The 18346-nt window shown below is 36.4% G+C and overlaps 1 protein-coding gene across 2 annotated transcripts in view; it reads left to right on the top strand.

Moving 5' to 3' along the window:
* FBXL2 (F-box and leucine rich repeat protein 2) overlaps positions 1 to 18346 on the top strand; it is a 63330-nt gene that overhangs the window by 19195 nt on the left and 25789 nt on the right. For both annotated transcript variants that reach the window (XM_080385912.1, XM_080385911.1), the window contains exons 2-3: positions 2129 to 2190; positions 18099 to 18153. In XM_080385912.1, coding sequence (XP_080242038.1) covers positions 2129 to 2190; positions 18099 to 18153 — 117 coding nt within the window. The remainder of the gene's footprint in view (positions 1 to 2128; positions 2191 to 18098; positions 18154 to 18346) is intronic.

Here is an 18346-nt window from a genome sequence, read left to right as displayed (position 1 = left end):
TGTTTTACCACGGACTGTGTGTGTTCTCACAGAGGTAACTTCCTTTTTTGCAACGTCATTTGTTTTAACCTGTAATGTACGAGAGTGTTTTCCCACTTCGCTTTTTAGTTATCACAAGTTCTATGAGGATGGCATATGTGTCTCCTTTTTCTGAATGAGTGGTGCAATAAACACAATTAGGCCTGTTTTGACTGCTCTAAAAAGTTACCCAAATATATACTATTGTTTTCAGTCTATAAACTGTAATCCATGAGTAGCATATAATATTAAAATGGCAAACATGCAAATAATTCATAAATCTATAAATTACCAAGCTCATAAAGAGTCAACCAGTTCTAAAACCAGTGTCTTTCGGTGTAAAGGCTGAAAATACTGACAGCAACAGCTATTGGATGTAGAGCAGAACCAAGAGCAAACCTGGACCTTGGTCAGCCAAGTGGGACTGCTTAAGGCAGGAATGTCTGTCTTCTGAAGGAACTCGAGTTGTCCCGTTGAAATACATATGCATGGGTGTTTTACGCTTTGAATGGCAACAATCACCAGTCTGTAATTGTGCTGTTCCTGTTGCAGGAAAAGGAAGCTTGATTAAATTTGTTAGTCCTCTTGAAAGATGACAGTTTTTTTTCTTAGATGTGTGGGTAACTGCACAGAGATGGTGAGTGAAGAAAGTGGCTTTTGCTGTTGTGTCACAATTGAAAAACAGTAGTATGCAGTTCGACCTGAAATAAGCCTAGGATGTACTGGAAGAGAAAAAGGGTTCTTGACAGCAGCCAGATGGAAATTCAGGTTTTCTAATCTCACAGTAAGTTTTAGGGAGACATTCTCAGAATTCCTGGATGTGTCCTTTCTGCTGTCTCCCTTTTTTTAAAAATGAAGACAGAACCAAGCTTATATTCAGCTTCTTTTCATTTTTGCTTGGTGTACCTTTTTTCAGAACTACCTCTTGAGTTTCCTTCTTTTTCCCCTTTATTTATTTATTTTGTAAACCCAGGAAGCAAAGCAAATAGTTGTCAAGTATGCAATACATGTTGATGGTAGGATGAACAAGGGGTAATACCCTGATGCTTGAGTCAGAAACACCATATTCTGAATGAAAGACGGGGGAAGGATTTCTTCCAGTCGTTTTTCATGTTTCTGTTTTGTGTGTTTTTCATATTTACCTTTTAGCATTGAGAAAACTTGGCTATTTTAGATCCCTCTTTCTAGCTTTTGTTTCTGGCAATGTGAATGGCAAATGGATTCCATAAAGATCTTCACTTAACAGGGGAAGTGATTGCTTGTGACTGACTTCCTCCAGTCTCTGCCATGGTTCCTTACATTCTGACTCACCTTCTGTTTTGTTTATTGCTGTGTTCCTCTGGCAAAATTTCTCAAACCTAAATATTTACAATAAGTTTTGAGTCTGGTCAGTATCTCCTTTGTTTAGCTGTTCTACTTAACTGTTGATTGATCTTTTTCTCCTTTTGTGGAAACATTCCTATGTAATATTAGTATTGCCTGCTTTTTCCCTTGGGCATTTTCTTTCAGTCTTTCCTCTTAAAAGATACGTTAGTTCTGGGTGAGAGGTATTTTCAGTTTTTCTTGTAGTATTTCTTGAAGTGCTTCCCTTGCTTATATAACAGTTGCTGTCATATCTGTGGCAGTAAATTCTTTAAATCTTTAGCTTATTGTATTTTATCTGTATTCACAAGCCCGAGACCACTGTAGACAGTGAAGGGACCTAATAACTGAAAAGTGTCCAGTTTCTGGTTTTTGTAATGGGACAATTTTAGGATGTGCAGCTAATGTATATTTATATGTGTCTTGCTATTGCTACAAGTTTCACTACTGCCTAAAATTTTTCTTTATGGAGTGTGAATGTGGCTTTTGATTGCTTGTCTAATGATTAAGTTACTCCACAGTTTTTGTGCAATCAAATCTTAGAACTAGGGAAGAGCATGTGTATGTGTGAGTGTGGCCCTGTTGTGTGTATTGAAATCATTTTATAGTCTTACCAACTAACATGTTGAAAACTTTACATTAACAGGAATTTAAAAGAATTAAGCACCTAAGTAGAAGGTGAAAAGACTCTCTAAAAGCATTTTTCTTGTTGGTCTTTTTAAATGATGTTTTTTCTTTCTGTTTCTAGGTTTTCTCAAATAATGATGAAGCTCTTATTAACAAAAAACTACCCAAAGAACTTCTGTTAAGGTAATTCTACATGTGTTAAGGAGTAAAAACCTGAGGACTGTATATCGGTTACATGGCTTACAGGCTGTCAAGTGCTATTGATTCTTTCTTAAATCTGTTTTGAAATAAATAGTAACGTATCTGATTTAATTCTTGGAATTCTTGAACTTGTCTTTTTGTTAGCCTTGATTTGTTTTAATGTGTTCAAATTATGTTACGCTATGGAACATGTCATTTAATAGTGATCTTTTCCTTGCATATCAGAAAAAGAAGTGAAATAAAATGTCCAAAGTTTGGTGTAGAGTCGTCAACTCTTCCACGCTATACAATGTTTTATCTGTCTGAAGAGCCTATAGTACTTTCTCTAATGTAGTTCACATTCTTTGTGTCATGAACTTTTTTTATAACAAAATAAAATGTAAATTCAACTTCAAAGCTTTCAGAAAGTCACTGCAGTGAAAAGTGCTGCCTGTTACAATTACTGCCAGTCTGTTATGTAAGGTAGAACCAATGGGAGGATTTTGCTTACTGTAGTCATTTAGTTAGTCACATATCAAGCTGATGAAATTTATGACTAGATCACCTTTGCAGGAGTTAGGTATAGCATGAACATCAGTAAGTTCAGCCCATGATCGAGACACTGATGGAGGTTGTCACACTCTCATCTTGTTGAATTTGCTTTCAAACCAAGTGTAAACTGCCAGATGCGGAGATACTAGTCAACTGGAAGTGACCACTTCAGAGCTGGAACTGAACCAGCTCAGCAATGTTTTCTGTACCTGCATATAGTTTTTGCTACGGCCCACTCTTTGAGGGGAAAGTTTAAAAAAAACAAAACAAAACAAAAAAACCCAACAAAAAACCTTATCGTGGTGCAATTACAGCTTTCAGTGATGGTGTTGTTAAAATTGAGCAGATTTCTTCTTAATACACTGAAGAGATGTTTGGATTAGTTTGTATGTATGTCATGGCTTCCTGTTCGATTTGAAGTGGGAGAATGTCCCAAATAATGGTATTTTGTATCTTGTGTCTGAAGAAAGTGCTCTTAAAATATTATGACTTCTTTTAGTGTCTACTATCACAGTGCTCTCTTGGTGGTATTAAAGCAGTCTGTTTTTAAAGGAATTGAATTTTAAAAGGATTTTAATTTTTGTTGGGAAATACTCATTCCATATGATGACAGTGTTGTAAATTAGACTTGTAGAACTGTTTAGAAAATGTGATTAAAAGAGACGTGTCACTGAATGATGCCCTGAACAGAAATTCTAATAACTTTGCTTTGTTGCACTCAATGCTATGAACCAGAAGTTAAAAGTCAATTTAATATGCTGCCTCCTTAGCAGAGAATCATAATCTGCAAACAGTTCTTTTCTAGCAGCAGGACTTTCCAAATATCTATTGAAATGACTGTTCTTTTTACTGTTACGGGTGCTAAGTGTCCCATTTATGTAATTCAACAGAATTTGTTGATGTGGTTTAGACAGCGAAAAGTATTGTGTACTGTGATAGTGAAGACACCTTTTGAAAGAACTTGCTGATTATGTAGTATACCTCAGTTTTCATTGTAGGATAAAAGGAAAATATCTGTGAAACTATATAGAATTAAATTCCTAAATGATTGCTTCTATGCTAATTGTATGAGTAGCATCTATAAAATTAATGTGGTGAGGTTTACTGTGAGAATTCCTGCATTTAACTTCTAGGTGTCAGTTTCTTGAATTGTTTGTCGTTTGTCAATTTCTTGAGTTCCAACACCTAATTTGGTATGTTTTTTAAAATGTTGTATAGGGAGCAGGTTGTTTGTTTCATTGAGTAATTTATTCCACCATATATCTTACTATACAGTACATTTTAAAGAACTTGGCAGGAAAAAACCCATGTGCAAGTAACTGGACAGTACCAGTGGCTTAGCTGTTAGCTCTTGTATTGATGGTAACATCCTACAGAGCAACTCAGAGGATATATAGGCTCACCTTGGATTTGACCAACTGGAAGTGGTGTGGCTAAGCACTGCCTCTGCACTGACTGTTGTGGCAGTGTCTAAAGAAGCCTTTTGCATGGTTGAAGGTCTTCTTGGGGCTGGACCAACAAAATAAAATGGCCCAGGCCAAGCACACTCAGAACTGATTTAGCCAAATATCTAGTTCTTGTGTGTGTATGTCCTTCTTGTGATTGCACAGTGGTCTACCAAAGCAGCATTGCAGCTGTAGCTGGGAGAGGTGATCATCTGAGAAATAGAATTGGGACCGTCAGCTTTCTCCAATAAAGATCATGATAATCTCGTTCTGAATGCTGGGACTCAGGTGATGGTCTTTTCTATAGCCTGAGATAAAGTCCACATTTTGTAACACCCACAATATTGTGCTGGTCATCGGGGATTTGGAATGGAGAGGTGCTCTGTACACCTCCTGTTGAAATTGTACTGCTGTAGAGGCAAGCTCTGAAGGCCAGGGGCATAGCGTGTTAGAGTGTTATGATGGCATGTGAGTCTGAGTTCTCATCCCTGCAGAGTGTAGATGCTCAGGGAAATTTAGGCACACAGACCTGGCTGTCTAAAGAATTATCAGTGGGGAATTTGTTTTATGATCCTGCATATAAATGTTTTTGTAAGACTGAGCCTGAATGTCTTTCAGCACCTAGAACGGTTTGTGCTTGTGCTACATGTTTTAAAATTGTCTTGCTGTATGGTTATGACAGGAGAAATTAAATATTGCCACACTGAGTGTAATTAATATCCTAATTATTTTTACTATATTAACTATGCAGTCTACCTTTTAATTAAAAGGAGAGTAAACTAGTTGCAGTGGAAACAATTTGCTCACAGTGCCAGAAATGAAACAGAAATGTACTGTTGAAAGTGTCATCAAATGCACTTAGTTTGTTGCTTGCTTGTATCAGATATGCATGAAAACCATTGGAAGGCAGTGCAGCTCTTTTAAAAAAAATACAAAATTTGACATGTGGAAAAAGAGTGGCTAATATCTTGTTACAAATATCTGGAATTTAAATGTAAATACACTTTCTTCTAATGCAAGGATTGGTCTTGTTCTCATTTGCCCCAAGTATTTAAACTTCTGTAATCTGACTATAATGAGCATTCCAGGTTTTTTTTCTCTAAAACTGAGAAATATTTTTCTGATGGTGGACTTAGCAAATACTTTCACTCTAAGATTTATTCATTTGTTGCTATAGTTGCATACTCTACAGTTGAACAAAGAAAGCCTTGGTCTTACGTTGCAGTTCTTACTCTTTCTTGTTATTATTGTTATTATTAGATTGGAAGTTTTTCAGGGCAGTGTCATGTCTTTTGCACATTTTCTACAGAATATCTGCTATGCTTGTAAGTAAATGACTGAAACCCTCAGCTTCTCGGGCAGGAAGCTCATTTGAAAGGATACAAAGTCAGAGATTATTTGTTCCTTCTCAAGTGGACCCAGATAATTGGGCAGAGGAGGAAGTAGATATCGGACTAATATGGACAGTGATGGGTTTGAAGGCAGCCCTGGTTTGGAGGGACCAGTTATGCTTTGCGGTAGGTAGAATAGCTTGAGTGGAGAGAGGGAGGTGTTTCATTTGTAACTTTTTCTGGTTTATGGGCGTTTATTTGTAATATTGAAGTAACTTTTTTTTTTTCCTGTGGAAGAAATAGGCTGCTTCTGAAAACTCTGATTTGTAGTACAGTTCAAGCTAAAAGAAAAATGATCACCCCTGTTAGCAATTGCAGTGCTATTAGTTTGCCAGTTGGCAAGGAACACACTTTCTCTCCTGCTATATATTACAAGAAGTGAAAGGGTGAATAAATACTCAATTGTATGATGTCTGAGTAAGAATCCTGTAGAGGTATTATAAATCATATCACTTAAACAATGTTTTCAGACAATTGTCCTGCTTTATTTTTTTTTCTGTAACCTGTGGGTTTATGGAAAAGCATCATTTGATTATACAGTACATTAGTTGTAGATTTGCGTTGGTGCCTAAAGTTAATAAACCCATATCTATCATCAGAAGAATCAGAAATCAAGTCAGAGATAGGCTATTGCAATTTTAATGGTAATAGCTTTTCCAGTAAGAGGTTACAGCCTTGAAGATTATAATATTTTTCTTTTTTTCCTTGTAAACTTTTGGAAAAAACAAATGGATTTTTAAAGTTACAGTATGTTTCTTAGAAACAAAAAGCCCAGTGAATGTAATTAATACTGGATTGTTCTGACTTCCCAACAGCTTCCAAAAATACTTTTTTATGTTTTTTGCTTGATAAAACAGTAATAATACATGTTTGAAAATTGAGGTATAGCCAGTACTTTTGGCATGTAGAAGGACAAATAACATTTGGTTATTTATATTTTAACTACTAATGTTCTGTGCTGTAAGATTTTGCACAAAAAATGGCAAGCTTCAGAAACAGATTTTTATACCTTTCGGCCACTTGAACAATTTTCAGTTCCTTTCTGCCTGCAAAGTACCAACTTCATAAATTGTACCTCAAAGGTAGAAGCTGTTGAGAGTTCTGCTATAAATCATACTTATTGGGTACATGTACTTGAATAATAAGTCAGTCATCAGACTCCAGGTTTGAGTGCTCTGTCAGATTTAAAAGAGGATAAGCAAAGTTTTGGGACTCAAAATAGGACCGCAGCCCAGGAGTTGTGTTCCAGCAGCAGCTTTTCTTGTATGCAAGAATACGGAGCTTGTGAGTTGGCTAATGAAGTATTACATGTTTTCATGTTTTTGTTCTTTGGTTTTATTACTGCACACTGCTTTTTGCTCGGCTTTTCGTATGTCCGTTGTAGAGAAGAAAAATTACGGGAAGCTTAAAAGAGTGAAGTCATAATACTTAGTTTATTTGAAGTGACGCTTTACTATCTGTGTGCTCAGTTATGGGGGAAATAAAAAAGAAATATAGCAAAGGTTGCAATAAGAAATCATTACAATGCCATTGGTATGTTTGAGCTCAGTACTGTAGGTACTTAAACAGCCCACAATCACTGTAAAATTTGTATCTTAGCATACAGAGTACCTACTGGTGAGTCAAAGAACTGAAGAATATAAACCTGTATCTGGAACTGTTCTTAGCTGGTAAAAATTTGGTAAGAAGACAAACGATTATTGTATTTTGAAGGGGGGAAAAATCTATGACCTCAAAGTTGATTAATTTTTCCCACTTCAAGTATTTGTCAAATACTGAACAGCAGTCTTTGCTACTCAGGGTGATATTACTGCCCTATTTATTTGTACAATCTCAGGAAAACATTCCGGTTTTATAATGCACATGCAGACTTTTATTTTGATTTTTAGACCATATTTTGCGTCTCTTTGAAGTCCTCTGTAGTAGCAATTACAATATAGCAATTTAGCATCAGAAACAACCAAATTGATACAAGTACGTAAACTGCATTCGTATAGATTGTGAACTGAATGGATTGTATAGGAGTTGCTTATGAAAGGAAAACTTACTTCCTTTCTGTATAGTTGCTGAAATTATGCTTTTTGTAAAGGGAAGTCTAATAGTGCCTTGCACAAGTAAGTTTCATTAAGTAAAGCAAGTCCTTCCATTTAGCGTGCTGAAAATACATCTGTCCAAGGAATTAGTGCAGAGCAGCTCCAATCACTCCAATCTCACACTAACTACTCAATATAGAAAACTCCTTTAGATAAGGGTGAGGGAAATATTTTTGTTAACTAGAAATGTGGAGACTAACATTGGCATGAAGTAAGCAAGAACACTGGGACTGATAACAGCATAATAACAAATCCAGACTCACTCCTGTGGAGTCATATACTCATTTCCAGTGATCCTTACCTCCAAGAAAGTGGTTAGAAAACTGAGTAAGGGATCGGAATGAACCACAGGCATAAGTCATGGACAAGATAAAACCTCTAGAAAGTGATTAAATATTCCGATCTTTAGCCAGGGAAAGAACAGAATTATAACTCTTCAGGACTAGTTAAGATTTACTAGGTGTTTTCAGAATTCTTACATGCTTTAGCAACAATTGATAAATAGTATCAAGCTAAGAGTAATATTTTTATTTGTTTTAACATGATTTACCCAGTGTTAAAATGAATAGTAATTCAGTTTGTCTGTACCTTCAGCCTTCAAGATAGTGTGTCTAACCTCAAATATACATTGGGAATGCAACAAGTAGAAATTTTCTGATTAATCAGCTTTTGTTAGGAAGTTTTCCAATTATTCTGAAGTGGAAATTTGATTTACCTCAAATTCAGGACAAAACTTGTGCTCTGTCTGAGGAAACTGAAGGCTCAATAGCTGGGAGGTCAGCATAACTCTTCAAAATACGGAAAAGGTTTCATGTTGACCTTTTTTTTTACACTGCTACATGTATTGTTTGTCTGCTTATGAAGTTCTTGGCAAGGTAAGTTCCAGATGCAACTTTGTATTTTTCAGTTCTTTGCCTCACTAGTTGACACTTCATGTGCATTTTCTGGCTTTCTTGTAAGAGATGCTGAACATTTGCAAATGATTAGATGATCAATTAGGTTTGGTCTTTTGAAACTGGAGTAGGTAGCTGCCATCCTCCATTTAATGCTTTAAGTGATTTGGTTTTGTTCACAAAGGCAAGAGTAAACTTAAACCTGAATGTTTTGGGCAGAGATGTTTCAGATGGAATTTCTTTAACAACCTCAGTGAGAGGCTCTAAGAACAAGCAGAAAATTGCACACTAGTGCTCTTGTATACTGTGTTGATGAAGAAGAGATTTGGGAATGGAAGAGATGGGATTATTATTTTTTTTTTGGTCAAGGGTGCTGACTACGATTTGTGAATTCTGAAAAGGAAATACTTCAATGTTTCTGCTTGAAGAATTGAGATACCCTTATAAATGGAGTGCTTCAGCATTACCTGGTTCAAGTACAGATAATACCTCCCAGTAAGAACATGCTTGTGACAGGCTTAGTCATACTGGAACAAACAAAAGTAAATAACAAGTATTTGAGGCAGGTGTAACAGCTAAAGGGGATATAGAAATCACTTACACAACCCTTGGAATCATACATTACCCTTTTTTTCTTTTTTTCTTAATTTGCTATTAAGCTTCTCTTTAGAATCTGTTCTTTAATGAAGACTTAATTCCATTTAGAGCCTTATTTACCTTGAAACTTGAGTCTTATTTAAACTCAGTCTCTTGAATCAACCAAATGTTCAGAAGTATCAGGGTTATAAAGAAGTCATGTTCCTTGGGAGGCAAATGGAGAAACGTTGTTCTTCCTCATTTGCATGATAAAAGTGCTATCAAAACATACAGGTAATTAAAAAGATACTGTAACTCCCTAAAAAAAGAAAAATGTTGTTAAATAGTAATGCTAGACACATGAAATAACAATACCAAGTACTTCTTTTTTGTCTGTAACTCTTGGGAATATTTACAGAAGAGGTTAGCCTTCTTATCTGTGTCTTCCTGATGCAGAGAGGCATTGAGAAATATTTTGTTCAAGGTCATCCTCTAGGCCAGTAGCAGAGCTACAGATTGGATCAAGTCTACCAAATCCCGGTCCAGCAACTAGCCAAAGTTCCCATAACATCTATGGCTGTAGTGATCATGATTTATGGAGATCCCTAGGCTGCTATACCAGCATATTATGTTATTTTTCCACATCTCTACCTAGCTGGTAGCGTGCGTGCAGAGTGGGTATAGTTGATTTTTGGCTTTTTGGTGCCCAAACTATATAATCACTTAGGGGGAAAAAATAGACTATAGGATAGTTGGAATGGCCAGCAGGTTGGATTGGGACTGTGGGCTGCAAGTTAAACCACTTAAATAATCATTAGGCTAACTGCTTTTATTTAGTAAGGTGTGTTATAGTTGCCAAATTTGTATTTCACAAAAAATCATAAAAATAAAACTTATATTTTAAAAAATTATAGAATAGCTGATGTTGGCAGCGAACACTGGAGATCAGCTAGTCCAAATTCACTGCTGAAAGCAGGGTCAGCTGGAGCGGGGTTGTTCTTGGCATTGTCCACTTGAGTATCTCAAAACATAGAGACTTGATAAACTCTCTAGTCAACCTGGTCCAGTGTTTGACAGTACTCACAGAAAAAAAAATAATTCTTTTGTTTAAGTGGAATTTTTTGTATTTCAGTTTGTATCCATTGCTTCTTTTCTGTCACTGGACAGTACTGAGAAGAGTCTCCTCCTGTCAGATATTTATACACACTGATAAGATCCCCTTCAAACCTTCTCTTTTGAGGCATGTTCAACATGGTGCTCACCAGAATCCCCAAGTCCTTTTCTGCAAAGCTGCTTCTGAGTCAGGTGACTCCCAGCCTGTATGGGTGCATGAGGTGTCCTCCCCAGGCTGTGTCTCCTTCCATGGATTCCTGTCTGCCCATAAGTAGTAGTTAATTTCTCATTTATCAAATGCTTTTCTCTAAATTAGAAATCTTCAGCTGAGCCCCATTTTTCTTTACATAGTTGTTTGTTGGTTGACACACACACCCCCCGCCAAAAAAACCCCAAAACCAAAACAAAGCCTATGCTTTAGCTACATAAGAGCTAAAACTTTGATAGAAATCCGACTAGTGAAGCTAGGGGGTCATATGAGCTGCAGCATGCAGGCTTCTAGAAATTAGAGAGCATTGTATTCACACAGCATTTACAAGAAGTGATTAAACTGGATAATCCATGTGGTTTTTAAAGTTAGAAATTGGGATCATCCCCCTCTACAAATACTCTGGTTTTAGGAAGGCATGAAGGATGAATGTGGGGGTGTTAGGAGGCCTCTTAGCTTGTTACTACTTCATTTCTAGGTAAAGCACATGACTTGCGAAAGGTGATTTTATTAAAAAAAAAAAAAAAGTAGAGGAGAAAAAAAAAGAGAAAACTCACAGCAAAGAGAGGATTCTGAAACTTCATACTTCAGCTTCCCTTCTGGAAGCACCACGGTGAGATTCCTAACCAGTATTGTTAAAGACTTAATGATGCTAAACACTAGATTCTTTTCTAGTAACAGTTACTGTTTTTTACTTAAGATTCCTGTGTATTGCTATTACATGAATCAGGGTAATCAATGCAATGAGGTGATTGCCTAAAATTGTTAGGTCAGTAGCTATTATGAATGAAACAGCTAAGCAAGGTTGCTGAAACTGATTCAAGTATAGATCTGACCTTTTGTTAAACACTAGATAAAGTCTGTTTCATGGGTTGAACTTTTCTTCAACACTTACTATATGTAAGTTTTGTGTTCAAGTTTTTAACTCTACTTCTGAAAGGTTACAAAAATGTGACCTTTTAGGTTGCATTATGCATCCATAATATCAAAGTAAATATAAATCAAAGATACAACAGGGATGTATTCATGTGCTATTTTCTGGATTTCTTTTTCAGGCTAAAGTTACTCTGTGATTTGCATAACGTAGCTGTATCTATTAGCTATGTAACTGACCCTGCAAAAGAAGTTGTAGTTGCTGTATTCTGTATGTTTGACAGTAAATTAAACATAAATGGCCCTTCTTGAATTTATCGTTGGACGTTTTGTTTCCAGTACTAAGGCAATTAGATACTGAAAATGTTGCTATTGTGTTACATATGGTCATGCTTTACAAATAAGTCAAAATTATTTTTGTTTTTAAGGAGCAAGTAATTTGATCCACTTGTCTTGCAAGAAATGTATAGGCCATAAAGTTAGATGCTGCCCTGTAACTATAAAATTAATCCAGCAGAGCTGACTATTTGTAGTAGTTGACTTCTGTTTCAACTGAAAACAGATGTTAGGCATCCTGTAGACAGCCTGTTCTTTTGCAGTTGCTAATACTTATGTAAGGATTGTGTAGCAATAAGCATCTTGGCAAAGGAAGAGGAGGTTTGGCTTGTTAAGAGGTGTTTTTTGGTGCCACATTTGTTATTGAAATATTTGCTTTGTAGCTCTGCTGAGAAAGGCATCTTAGCCCAAGTAGTTTACAAGTGGAAACTGCAGGGCTAAAAGTTACAGGAAAGTTTTGGAGTGTCTCACACAGTTTCTAGTTTAAGCGCTTTACTTCACAAAGTAGCACATCCCTAGTAAAAAGGGATTTGTTTTAATAATTGACCTGGAAGGTCAAGCATTAGATGAGTTAGTGGATGTGTGCTTCATGTAGAAAGTAGTGTTTGGTCAGTCTTTTGTGACATGCTGCTGAAAACAAGCCTGAGAGAAACAAGAGAAAACAAGCTGAAAGATACTTTTTTTTTAAAAAAGTAGAAAATAGTCAGACTCCTTAAGCTTTTAATATGCCTCACTGTTTACGTTTCCAAGACAAGTATTATTATGTGGTGTTATTGAATAAGATATTACTGGAATTTACCGATGGAGCAGGTGTTCCTACCTGCGAAGTTGGTGAAGTTTGGAAGTATATCAACAATAGCATTGTTAATTTAATCATATAGATATAAATTTATGCATGCAAAGTTCTGCTTTTATGAGTTATGGTTGTGAATTATTCATCTTATCTGTGTGTTTTCTAGTCTGCGTATTTTATTGTAGTGTTTGTATGTGCTGCTGGGCTGCAGTTATTGGTGAGATGCGTCATACCTCAGTAGGGTGTTTAGTAAAAATGGGGGACAAAGAGAAGAGAAACCTTCCACATACAAAACATTATCACAATTCTTTATATTTACTGAATATGATGTTTTAGGAGAAATACAAAGCGGCTTCTATGGGGTTGTGAGATTTTGTGACTGTGTGTGTTCAAATGTTGATAAGCAGTGAACTGAGAGTGGCTGATGCTCTTTTCCCCTGTCACTTATTAACAGATTATGCTTGGGTATTCTTCCAGAAAATTCTGAGAAAAACCTGCTAAAAGAGGAAAATCAAATCTGTGAAAGCTGTGCTTTGTCTCTCTGTGATGCTTTGTCACGTGTGTAGGCTTTACTCTTCCATATTGCATTTGTATTCTAGTAGAATGTAAAGGCCTTTATGAGAGCGGGTTTGGTATGCAAGGAATTGTACAAATCAATGAAGAAGTCCCTTCCTTAAGAAGTTCATAGTCTAAAATGGGGAAGACATGACAAATTTGTTGAGTGCTTGTTTTGTAACAACTGGATGGTGTGGTCAAGTTGAAAGGATCTTCTGAGCCTATCAGTTAGGTAGTGCGCTATCTTCAGGCATTTCTCATCCTTAGTTTGGTTTTCATTTTGATGGTTTGTCACCATTCTTTGTGTGCAAAACCACTATAAATTTAAAAGATGTGAAAAATAGAAGTTCTGAAATAGAATTTCATTCACAAGGCAGTTATTAAAAAAAACCCCTAACTTACATTATTGCTGAATATTTGTAGATATTATTGGGTATTTCTGTCACAACAAATCTTGGGGTTTGGGCCAAAAATTCCAGGAAGCTACAGTATGCATGTGTGGTACTTACTGTATGCATTTTGTTCTCCACCTTTTATCAATCCATGTAGTATTATACCAAAATACTTAAAATGAGTAATTGCCAGGCTGTTACGGCAGGAGCTTATTCTTTACATGATCAGATTTGGAAGGGCCTTGCAAAGGTGAGAGAGAAGCAGTTTGACTCTTGCAGAGTTTGATTTCTGACTCTGTAGATGGTACACTGTACAGCGTCGGGGTTTTGAGAAATAGCTGTTTCTTTCCATGGCTCCATGGGGAAGGAAACAAAATATTAGGTGTCAGGCATCTTTGTGTTAGGAAAGACACAGGACAGTCTGTTTATAGCACGCAGGAATAACGAAGCATGTGTGGAAATACATGGGAAGATGAGAGAGACTGTAAATAGATCATCACTTCTTGTAGTTGGCAGGAACAGTGAAAGTGCCTTAAAAAGGTGACTTAAGAGGTCTGTGGCCCTCTTATGCTGAGTTTTGGTAAGTCTTGGGTGTCAAGTAAATTCCAGAAGACTATAAGAATATGGATTCTGACTGCAACACTTTTAACTAGGCAAGGGAGAGATGACCAGAAATCACAGCCTCATATTCAGTATGGAAAACTCACCATAGATTTGTTTGATAGAAAATTGAGAGAGAGGAATGACTGTTGTTGTTGTTGTTTTCTGGAAAATCAGTGATTGGATGATATCATTCCTTGATATTAAACAATCAGTTGGCTTTACCAACCAAAATTACATGTTTCTACTGAGGCATTTGACTTTAACATTTGACCTTTTAATTTTAAAAGTAGCACTGTGTGCATGCAGCACATTAATGCATGTTAAAGGGACTCAGGAGTGGTTAACAATGGTTGCAGCAATCAACAGGTAAGCCTGTAGGGGGTTGATTTAATGCTTTGGAACTCACTGCTTCAGAATTCACCAGAGAGAAAAGTTACAGATGACACAAGAACTGTAATGGTAAACTACTGTGAAGACAAGGCACTCCTCAGGAAGTCTGAATACCACAATAAATTGGGATGTGTTCAAACAAGATTGATTTTATGGATTAATTTTATGTGTATAGATATACAGGACTAAGGAATGCTACAGAAAGAGCTGTGGCCTGGAGTGTGTACTCCCAGAAGAGGGTATGAGGGAGAAATGGGTAGGATACTGTAAGATTCTTGCCTGATGCAGTGTCAGAAAGGCTGTTACAGTGGCCTGAAATGGCTCTGAAAATGGAGGTAGTGAAATCATACTTTATGTCTGTGTACAGCTTTGTTGATACTAATACATTTTTTTAGTGCTGCACATGCTTCTGATGTCTATGTTGGAAGAAACATACTGGCAAAATGAATGCAGAGAAAATGACATTTAAAGAACTAAAGTGAAAAGATTGTTAAAAAGAATGAAAGATGACATAAGTGGCTTTAAAACTTGATGAGGAGAAAGTGCTAACTGCTAAAGCACTCTTTAATTTGGTGAAGAAAAGTAGAAAAAAGCATAAAGCTGAAAGTCAGACGTTCACCTTGGAAATAAGGCAAACATTTTGACAGAGTGATTAACCAGTGGAACAAACTACCAAAAAAGGTGGTGGTTTTCCATCTCTTGAAGGCTTTCAGGTCAAGAATAGATCCTTTTCTGGAAGTTAGGCTTTGGCCAATACAAGTTTACCATAAAGGAACTGAGGAACTGTGAGCTTGTACAACCCTTTGTGCCTGTGACATGAAGCTCATGCGTGCTGCAGGTACTGTTAGCACTGAAAGATCTCCGAGGCCAAACTCGTGAGGCACATGTCCAGAGCGGTATGTGCCTAGGGAGGAAAGGTCTTGAAGAGCTCCAGTTGCTGATAAGCGGATTCTCCTTCCTGAGCTTGATGCAGGATAACTATGGAGAATTGAATAGCCTGAGGTACCGGGAATTGGAGTAGATGATCCTAAACTTTACTGTGGATCTATTAACTTAACTTCCAGTTTCCCTGTACAAAGCCATGCCAAAGACTTAAATGGAAATTAATCCTACTGCTGGCTGCGTTCGCTTCCATCTACATAGCTATGGTCATAGAGGACAGAAGTGCTATGCAACTACCAGCTGCCCTACTTGGTAGTTTTTTCCACTTTTTAGAGTTACAAGTGCTTGCTGACATAGTCCTTCACCCCAAGAGCCAGACAATGTCAGTGTCTTGACGCTGACAGATGACTGACAATGTCAGTGTTGCCATCTCCATCTCAGTTTGTTGGTTGCATTTAAAGACTTTAAATGACTTTAAACCTTCAGAGTCTTGTGAAACCGTAGTCTTGTGTCTTGTTGGCTACTTAGTTGCATGTTGCTGTATTGTTAGTAATTCTGTGGGACAGCAGAGAAGCAAGTGTGTGCTAGTGGTGCACTACTACAGAGGGTAAATAAATAGAAAATTGTGGAAAAAATGTCTTCAAGCAAGTTGGCAAAATTACTCTGGAGTTGTAAAAGAATTTACTGGCATCTCTTACCTATCATAGTATTTAATTGAATAACAATCATTCTGATTTTGCTGGGTTGTGCATCCTAATGTTACCTGTTTTGATGGGGACGGTTTGGGCTGCCTTGCAAGAAGGTTTCTTCTTTAGAACAAAAATAAAAAACCTAAAAGCATTGTATATGTTTACACTTACTAAAATATTTCTTCTTTTAATGTAGAATGACCACTTCTAGTTTTTGACTTTAAAAATACATCTGTTCTGCATTTGGTTTTAATTTACTTTTTTTAGCAGAAATCACACATCAACACTAATCTCTTGACAGCGATAAACAATCAAGCATGAAGACAGACTGCCAGAAAACTCAAAGTAGTGGGGGTGTATAAAATACCCTTTCTTCAGTGTCTTGCAATTTCTTCTGTTTATTTCAGTAGAACTTGATACATCACTTCTAGAGCATTTCAAATTCTTCATTTAGGCAAGGGTATTATGTCATGTAATTGTCTTCGTTACAAATAACATAGAAATCTGACTTTTGCGCTTCAGCTTCTGTAAATCTGAGATAACCCTCAGATTCCACTTGTACAGTGGTAGCATGAGGAAGCTTCTACAAGGCAATAAGCTTTTGCAGCTGTCTAGCATAATCTCCACACCCTCAACTTCTGCCATTTGCCTTGTGGTGAAGGGAAAGGTGACTTCAGAAGAGGATACGTGGTGGGTCATAGGTATAAGTGCTGCTCTTAAAGGAGAGTGAGTTCTTTGAGTGCTCATCTGAGCAGTCCAGAAATCTTGCTGAGCACATTTAGTGTGTACTTTGTGCATAAATTGCTGCTAATTTTCTTAAAGTGGACAGACCTCTGAATGGATGTTCAAATGACAAAATAGATACTATAAAAATAAATGTTATTGACAGGGTTTTATAAATTATTTCACAGCTGCTGAGAATGACCTTCTGTTTGCATGGCTCATAGTTTTTTGAGAAAATGTATTACTGCACAGTGAAAAAGAGAAAGTATTTCATGTGTTAATGAAATATTGGAAAACTAGTATCTGAAGTGATCATAATAAACTTGGTTGTTACGTTTAAGTACTTCCATTAACTTTCATTACATTTTTTGACTCTTGTCACAACTGAAAATCACAGTGCTTAAGATGTAGGCATCCATTTTGAGCTCTAGCTTCAGATTTCCACTTGGAAAACAGTAACCAGAATTTCACATAATTAAATTCAGCATCTCTTGCCAGAGATTTCATTGGCAAGATGAAATTAACATTTCACTGTGAGATGAAATTGTTATTATTACTGTTCATTGTTTTGAGGACTGAAGAAGTTCATTGGTGAGCAGGTAACAGTTTACAAGTGAATTACAGTAATGTCTTTCATATCTTCCAGTCTCTGTAATAGAAAATGATTTTGGATTAGGATCTATATTTTATGCTTATGCTAATGATTTTTTGTTGCTGAGAACATCCTTTGAACCAATTTCGTTGTTGTTTGGAAATGGTATTTAGCAAAATTCATTTTGACAGGGAAAAATTTCTTTCAGAAAACTATTATATAGAGTTGGCAGCCTTGAGGAATTGGTTCCGTGATCAGAATAGTAATGGTAAATTTTCATTTGTAGTTGTTTCGTGTAGAGTAAATGAAAAAAGATACTGACTGTTAGACTTGGTACTGTGAAACCCCTTTAGGAATTTGGGTCATTATTCTTTGTGTTAATACTTAGATTCTTGAACTTGGGTTTATCTATGTGTTGTTTTCTATTTCTTACCCTTCACCAGCCTCTGAAATCTGTATTTGTGTAAGTTACTTACTGAATTGTAGCACAAAGGTAATAAGCTGGTTTCTCTGAATTGGAAAAAAAAATTGTTATAATTCATACATGTCTGGGTAGTATGGAGAGAGAAACGAAAACATTTTCAGAAGAAGCACCTGCTGGTTCTTGCATTTTGGTGTTGACAGTCTTTAGATAATAGCTATGATATTCCTTAAGTCTCAATAAGCAAAATAATTTAGTAAAACATTCATACTGCATTTAACTTGCTTCTTGTGTAACTGATGTCTTTCCATAGAACTACAGAACTGTGAATCCATGTACTAGTCTGAATTTATAATAAAACATTTTAATTGTTCTTTTCCTTTCTTCCTAGAATATTTTCTTTCTTGGACATAGTTACTTTGTGTCGTTGTGCACAGGTTTCCAAGGTATGTACTTCTGTTGAGGTTTTTTGTTGTTCTTCAGAATGCTATTCTCTTAATTACATGCAAATTGTGGGCTTTAGGGCATTCTGCTTCATGTTAAAAAAAAACCAAATAGTTATCTCAGTCTCTTTGTTTATTAAAACAAATGGTCCAGTTTTGCATTCAGATGTGGATTTAGTTGCTATGTACTGGACTT

The sequence above is a fragment of the Falco punctatus genome, assembly GCF_963210335.1.
Source record: "Falco punctatus genome assembly, chromosome: 4".
Classification (NCBI taxonomy): domain Eukaryota; kingdom Metazoa; phylum Chordata; class Aves; order Falconiformes; family Falconidae; genus Falco; species Falco punctatus.
Note: the sequence above shows the minus strand (reverse complement) of the source record. Positions and strands in the feature narration are given on the sequence as shown.